Source organism: Castanea sativa, chromosome 5 (assembly GCF_040712315.1).
Source record: "Castanea sativa cultivar Marrone di Chiusa Pesio chromosome 5, ASM4071231v1".
Taxonomy (NCBI): Eukaryota; Viridiplantae; Streptophyta; class Magnoliopsida; order Fagales; family Fagaceae; genus Castanea; species Castanea sativa.
The window spans coordinates 57,400,757-57,409,058 of record NC_134017.1 but is presented as its reverse complement, the minus strand read 5'-3'; the positions used below and the strand labels follow the sequence as shown (position 1 = coordinate 57,409,058).

Here is an 8,302-nt window from a genome sequence, read left to right as displayed (position 1 = left end):
GTGCCTTTTCACGATTTACACCTCTGCCCAATGTAAACCAGCAACCAGACATTGTATATCAGCAATGATATGGCCTAGCTAAATAGTGCTTTGATTAAAACATCTATTTCTAGAAATCCGCACAAGGCATACTCCTTTAATATCTGAAATATATGGTGTTTCCTGAATTATCAGAACTCCCATTAATATGGGAATTTGCCTTATTAACAAATTTTAATTATAAAAAATAGGGTAAATTGCAGATTACACTTTTAAAGTTTGAGAGTGATTAGATTTTACAACTTGAAATTTTAGAATTTGAATTTTACCCCTTAACGTTTGAGAATGTTTGGATTTTACACCCTGATGTTTCAAAATTTGAATTTTACTCCCTATATTTTAGAGGTGTTTGGATTTTACTCCCTAAAATTTTGAGGTATTTGGATTTTACACTCTAAAGTTTCATAATTTGAGGGTGTAAAATCCAAGCATTTCTAAACTTTAGAAGGTAAAATCCAAATTTTGAAACATTAGAATGTAAAATCCAAACCCCCTAAATTTCAGGGGATAAAATCCAAAATTTGAAATTTTAGGGTGTAAAATTCAAACACTACTCCCAAATTTTAGGGGTGCAATTTGTAATTTAACCTAAAAAATATCCTTAATATTACTAAAAAAACTTATCAAAATCACTATTCACTAATCACGAATCACTCATTGGCTTATGAGGAAAAGACTGGTGATTTCTTAATAATCACTAATTGCTATGAGGAAAGTTTTCTTATTAATTACCAACAAATTGAGGAAAAATATCCTTTACCCATTAAAAACCGGGTGAACCCGAAACTTTCGGGTAGGGTAGAGTCAGGTACCCATTACCTAATAGATTTGGCCATCCATACTCCACCCAACACACAATAATTTCTCCAAAAGTTGGTCTTAAAGATGAAGGCGAGCAGTGTATAGAATTATGGGGCAATTAATCCACAAGAGATACTAGCTGGGCTTTTGATTACATCCTACATTCCAAATAAGTTTTGATACACTCATACAAGGGCAATTAAATTTTCACTTAGTATCAGTCAAAAAAAAAAAAAAAAAATTCGCTCAGTACTTTCATGTGTGAATGTAATCTTAAAAAAAGGGTGGAAATTTTTTACTAGTAAGAGAATTACATTGCAACGGAACAGGTAGAAATTAAAAAACGTAACAAAAGCCTGGAAAGAGAATTTCTGTTCTCTTTCATGAACACATACATCATCCCCTTCATCCCTACGTAAACAGACATCACATGTTTCTTATTAACTTATCTAATTCACGGCCCCCTCTTCAACATTTTTAATTACTTTGGCACTGCTTGCTTCCTTGGCTGTGTCATAGGATGCATGTAATCCAAAAAGGAAATAGTAAACAATCATTACTAGAGTCCATATCCCGAACCTATTGAACGATGCTTTATCTATAGAACCAAGAAGGAAAATGTTGATGGCAATTGATAATGATGGCAGCCATGGTACCAATGGTACACCCCAAACTTTTGGTTCCCTAGCCTGTGGAACAAAAAGCCAAAGCCCGAAAGTTGACAAGAACCAAATTGGTACAGTTATTGTGTACCCAATCCAACCATCAGTAGATGAGGCCCAATAAATAGCAGTGGCAATTGAAGATCCAAGAATAAGGGCAAGAAACACAATGAACTTGATACTGTTTGCTATTGTTGTAACCCCTCTAGCATAGTATCGACGCACAAGAAGGCCAATAGCCACAAGCATGAAGATAAACAATGTGGAGATTGAGAGCAAGTTTGAGAGAATCCCAAGCGATGTGAAGAAGGCAATTACTGCAGTGGCAGCAAGCATGACCACTGTGGCATTGAGAGGAGTCCCAGTTTTCTCATTCACAATGGCGAGCCATGGGGGCATCATGTGTGTACGTGCAATATGTGTGAGATATCGAGCTTGACCCACTGCTGATACAAGCAAAACTGTTGTCATTCCCTTCAATGCACCAACAGCAACTATGTACTTAGCCCATCCCCAACCTGCGGCTTCAAATGCCACAGAAAATGGTGCATCTACATCAATATCTTTGTATGGTTGCATTAGGCATAGTGTCACGGCTAGTAAACAATATGCCAATGTAACAATCACCATTGAGGCAACAAGACCAATAGGAATGTCCCGACCGGGATTCTTTGTTTCCTCAGCCATGGTTGAGACAGCATCAAATCCAATATAGGCAAAGAAAAGCACAGCTGATGCTTGAAAGATGCCACGGACGCCAAATGGTACAAAATCGCTGTAATTTTTGGTGTCAGCTTTTATAAGGCCTGCAATGATGATGAAGATAATGACAGCAATATGGAAGATGGAAGCAATGTAATTGAAAATTGAGGAGCCCTTTGTGCTCATAACAGCCATAACACAAATGACAGCCAAGACAACAATGGCAATGGGGTCTAGGTATCTATAGTCTGGTGATAAACCATGGGCTACAATGCGGAAATCATTTGGATGGTGGTTCAATAGTGTGGCAAAGTAGGATGTCCAAGAACGGGCAACGGCTGCTCCACCAATCACGTACTCAAGTAGGATGTTTCCGGCAGCAACGAAGGCCATAAAATCACCCAGCTCTACTCTTAAATAGGCAAATGATCCACCTGAAAGGAAAGCAACTTGTTAGCTTTGCCATATTATTTAACCGTTAATTTGTTCAGATTATTGAAGGGCCAGTAACAATTTTTGTTCAACAGTGCCTGTCAAGGTAAAGGATGTTGTCACGAATTCTCATTAACAAGCAATTAACAAAGAAATTGAAAATATCTTCAGGATCAAGAAAGTATTAAATCAAAACTATTTATATTTCATCATTCTTTTTTTAACGTTCAAGTAACACAAGCTCAACTAACACTTTTTATTTTTTATGAGAGAGTTTCAACCTATGATATCTGCTTCTAATAATAGCTCTTTCTCATTAAATTAAGACACTACTTGGTTTTTGGTGTAGACAGAGTTAATTTGAACCCTAAATCTCCTATTCAACCATTAGAGATTTTACCGGTTAAGCTAACTGAAACTTATTAACTAACACCTCTCGATATTTATAACATGTTCAAATCTCAATTTTTCCATTAACTATGGAATTATTAAAATGAATAACATAACATAATTTTTTTAAAAAAATACATACTATATTTTGAGCAATAAGAATGTGTAATGGACAAGGTTATTATCCTGAATGTAACTTATTCATGTGAATTATGCATTTGTATTGGAATTTCTCTATTCTCTCTTTATATACACGTATACATGCTATATAAATATATGTAATTTTTTTTAATTAATAAAAAACATTACATGTTAATTGTCCGAGGTGCCAAACTGCCATAAAAAATGGGAGGAAAAAAAGTCAAACAACATATTATTAGTCCACAGATTGCTTTGTGTATCCCTGCTAAACTTTCTCGTTCTAATTACTAACTTAATCAATTATTAGATTTTTTCAATCAAAAGGTTGAAAGCTTTTTCTTTCTTTACTTCTTTTGTTTTGTTTATACACGGCTAATTTCATACACAAGTATTTCACAATTCACACCGCTTTGCTATTAATAAACCTAAATTTTGTTTTGGTATACATCACAACAACCCTCTTTACATGAGTTATTTACCTAAAAGCCAGCTTTATTCTCAAGACACATCCTTCTTTCCGTAAATTATTATATCAATATCAAAGTGTAATAGAATTCACAACAAAGATGTTAAAATAGAAAAATATTTATTTTTTAAAATTTTTAGCTTCCAACTACAGTTGATAACAGCTCAGCATCAAGTTAAAAATAAAACTCAATTTTTTATTCACCTATCACAATTCCTTTAGTTAAAAAATATTTCATTCTCCTCTCCTCAACGTCTCTCTCTTTAATCTCTACTTACTCTTAGATTTTCTCTCCTCTCACTCTCAAAGTTTCTCTCTTAGATTTTTTCTCTTCTCTCACTCTCAGATTTTCTCTCTTCTATCACTCTCTCGATTATGTTGTGGGTTATGGTGGTTCTAGTTGTGGTTGTGGGTCTCGGTGTTTCAACCGTATGTGGTTCTCGGTGCTTCGCAGTGGTTGTAGTCATGGTAGAATGGTTTTTGGAATGAATTTTGTGGTTGTGTTGATTTTGGAATGGCTTATGGTGGGTTCACAGTACTTAAGTTTTTGTGGGTTTTTTATTTTATTTTTTTCGGTGGTGGTGGTGGCTGGCAATGGGTTGTGAGTTTTTGTTTTATGTATGTTTTTTTTATTATAAAATAATTAATTAATTTTCTTTTAAAACTGGTGTTGGTGATTGGTGGCAATGGGTGTAGGCGGCAGAGAAGAGAAAGAGATGGAGAAGAAGATAGAGAAAAATGAGAGAATAAGTATAGGAAAAAATAATTAGCAACCTTAAACACTTTCACCCTAATATATCATCCTAATAAGAATAAAAGAAGAATATTTAAATAAAATAATAAAAAATAGAACATTTGATGTTAGGTATATTATAAAGTAATTTATTAAAATAGATAAAGTACGTTTTTAAGAAAGTGATATATGTCAACAAATGTATAGTCAAATTTTTTCGAGCTTTAAGAAAATGAACTTATTCACATGAGCCGGAACAAAAATCTAGAGAACTGCTAGTGTGACAACAAGTTTTACAACTTTTGTCGCAACTTATCACATGACGAATTGTGAGCGGTGGAGAAAAAATAGTGAGTCCATGGGGGTCCACATTTCCATTACTTACAACTTACCATATGAGAGAAAAATTAGTGAGTTCATATGAGTCCACATTTCTACTACTCATAACTTACTACATGACGAGTTGTAACGAAAGTTGTAAAATTTTTGTGGCAGTAACATTTCTCTAAAAATAAAAAATAAGGTACTGTTGTATAGAGCAAATGCATGGATTTCTTCTTGTTCTATTGAAAACACCAATTGTGTTTACTAAAAAAGAAAAAGAAAAAGAAAACACCAATTGTGTGTGGGCTTTACAAATTACGTCAATTTCATGAAGACAAACTAGGATTTCAAAATCAGCTTTTGGACCTTTTGTCCAGACTCCAGAGCATATTCACAATAATACGCGATTAGATATAATATATTGAGTGGTGACCGAATTAAAAAACATATGGTTCATAGCTCCATATTATATTATAAAAACAGCCACCAGTTTCAAGAGCTAGCTCTCACGTTAAGAAAGAAACAACTTAAACTAATATTTTATAAATTATACAAATTAGAGGGTGTATAATAAAAAAATATGTAAAATTTATCATATTAGTCATTATATAAACAAATTAGAGAGTAGATGGTAGTTACTGAAAAAATATAAACAATTAAAAAAAACAAGAAAGTTGATATTTTAATTAAATGTAATGTAAAATAGAATATCTCTATTGCGGGAATATTTTGAAAAATGAGTATGTAAAATAGAAAAATTAAGTTCTTATTCTAATAAATCACCAGAAAAAATCACTAGAAAATTCTAACTTATCAATATAAAAAGGTCACTCTTAAATTTAATAACCATTACGAAAAAATAAAAAAGAAAACAAAAGCTGTAAAAACTCAAAGTTAAGTTTACTTTCATGGGGCAGAAAATCTGAAAAACAACAATATCCAAAATTAAGTCTAAAAAGTAAGTTTGAACACTTAATTATTAGTACTTTTCAATATTTTCAAATTGGTTCTTTTAAAAAAAGTGGTTTCAATAATAATAATAATGATATTAGTTAAAGGAAAAAAAAAGTGCCGGATGTTTTAAAAGCATTAGTTTATAAACTATTTTTAGAAACTTTTTATGAAAATTTTTTGAAAAGAGAAAAACATATCTGAATATTTTTTTTTTTATAGTTTTCTATACTTTTCATAAAAGTAGTATAAAAAAATTTCCTAAAATAGTTTATTAACAAATGTCCTAAAGATGCCCATTAATAAGACACATAATTTTTTTGAGAGATTATTATAACATGCTGCTAATCCGTAATTTGAACATTTTCCTCTTTAGATCCCTAAGTAGTTTGTGCATGGAGAGGTGTCAATTCAACTCCAAGACCCTTGATAACTAGACACATAATAAAAAATGGGATTCAAGTGATGACTTAATGGAAATGTGCATAAAGTTTTCCTTCAAAGCAATTAGAACGAATCTTATTTAATGGTAATTTATAGAATCATTCACTTGTATTATTTAAATAAGTCACGTGAGTTATTAAATAAGTTATATAACTAAAAGTACACTTAAATAGTTTTATCAATTGCAACACATAGGTTGGAAGAATTTTCCTCCAATCCAATTAATGCTCTGTTTGTTTCAACAATGATGTTTTCTAGAAAATGAGTTATTTTCTATAAAACATTTTCTATAAAACTATCTCATTTTTTAATGTTTGGTAGCAACTTTAGATGCGTTGAAAAACAACCTCATATCTTCCCTTATTTAGTTTGCTGTAAGATAGAGTTGTTTTCCAAAAAAATTTAATGGAAAACAATCTTAAAAAATAAGCCATATATTTTATGTTGACCAAAGATAATTTTTTTTTGACTCATCTTTTTTTATGCTACCAAACACTGGAAAACAAGGAAAACTATCTTTACACAAGGTTTTCCATTGAAACAAACGGAGCGTAAGTTAAAAAAATTCAATAAATAATGCATTTCCAAATACTTAACAATTGACACCCGTTTAAATAAGCAAATAAATAAAGCTCTATCAAAGCCTAAACATATGAAAATAACTACTCCCTTCTTGATCCTTAACTTAAAAAATCATTTCTTCGAGGCCAACAATTAAAATCAAGGTTGTATGCCAGGTGGGTTCAAATTATACATAATGTAACTTTAAGTAATGTTACACTAAACATTTTTTAATTGAAAGTGAATTTTGATAAATTCATCATTAAATTACATTATCTTCATATATTCTTTATGTTTGCAAAATTTCAAAATGATTAAAAATTAATAGCCATGTTATCAATCAGTCGTTTAAATTTAAGTTTTTCTAATTTAAAATAATGTATAAAATATGAGCTTATCGATCGAATGGCAAATAACATCTAATTAAATGACCATTAAAACTTCCTAATTAAATGGCCATTAAAACTTGATAGATAGATTACTAACAAAATAAATAAATAAATAACAAAAAGACAAAAAAAAAAAAACAAAGGGCTAGAAAATAAGGATGGTACGTACCTGCGCTTGGGATCTCAACGGCGAATTCAGTGTAGCAAAAAACAGAGAGCAATGCAGAGATACCCGAAATGACGTAGGACAATACAACCGCAGGTCCTGCGTGTTCTCGAGCCTCAAGCCCCGTGAGGACGAAGATCCCAGAACCAATCACAGCTCCTATACCGAACCACATTAGGTCCCACCATGACAGCGTCTTCTTCATCTCGTGCTGGCTCTTTGCCTTCACGTCCACTAGCTCCGTCTCGTCTGACGATCGAGTCAGCACTCGATCTTTCAGCCTATGTGGTGTGTCCTTCAACGCCCTCACATAGTTTCCCCAGCTCCGAAATGATTCATCGGGGAGAAAATCGTCTTTTGTGCATGAGCACCCTCTTCTCCAAACACCTTCGTCTCTTCCATATTCTCCCATCTTGATTCAAACTCTACTCTCTCTCTCTCTCTTTCTGTGTGTTTGTTTCCCAAGAATATAGAGAAAGAAAGAGAGAGATGAAAGGAGTATAATGAATCTACTTTTGAAGGACAAAGGCAGGGTATTAATAAATATTGTATATATATCATCTCTAAACGGCATTTCTAGCCACTATTATAAATACCATTTATCTACCTGTATTCTTTTTTATTACTATTATTATAATTTGATTATATACTGTCTAAATTAGGTTCTTTAATGGAATTCAAAATTTTAATTTTCTTTAAAATAGATATCATTATTCATTTTTTTTTTATCAATGCAGTTAAATATTGAAATTTAATTAGGAAACTTAATATACTTCTACCTAAACTACTGTATTTAAGTTTTATCCAACTCATAATTACAACGGAGAGATGCAATTTGAACATGGACATTCCTACTATTGGAAAAATTAAAACGTGTCACTTAATAAAGCACCTATGTCACTACATATATTTTTAGTTGGCCTATTAATGAGTAATGTGTTGATTTCATGAATCACCGCATGTAATGAGTTGGAGAAAATTTTTTAAACCCATTTTAGAAAAAAAAAAAATTGTACTTCTAAATATCTATCTTTAAAAGCTACTTTAAAAATGACATAATTTAAAAAAAAAAAATTTTGATAAGATTTTTAAAGGAAATTT

General features: G+C 31.8%; 1 protein-coding gene across 1 annotated transcript; it reads right to left on the bottom strand.

Moving 5' to 3' along the window:
• Nucleotides 1–1,129: 1,129 nt before the first annotated feature.
• On the bottom strand, nucleotides 1,130–7,679 carry LOC142637099 (cationic amino acid transporter 1-like). Its single transcript, XM_075811381.1, has 2 exons — nucleotides 7,205–7,679; nucleotides 1,130–2,638 (listed from the first exon to the last, which is right to left on the bottom strand). Exons 1-2 carry the CDS (start codon nucleotides 7,611–7,613, stop codon nucleotides 1,290–1,292), a joined length of 1,758 nt encoding a protein of 585 aa, XP_075667496.1. The 5' UTR covers nucleotides 7,614–7,679; the 3' UTR covers nucleotides 1,130–1,289.
• Between the last annotated feature and the right edge of the window lie 623 nt (nucleotides 7,680–8,302).

Coding starts and splice junctions, on each gene's coding strand:
- LOC142637099 (XM_075811381.1), bottom strand. CDS start 7,613: ATGGGAGAATATGGAAGAGACGAAGGTGTTTGGAGAAGAGGGTGCTCA. Junction 2,639..7,204: donor CGTTGAGATCCCAAGCGCAG/GTACGTACCATC, acceptor CTTTCCTTTCAG/GTGGATCATTTGCCTATTTA.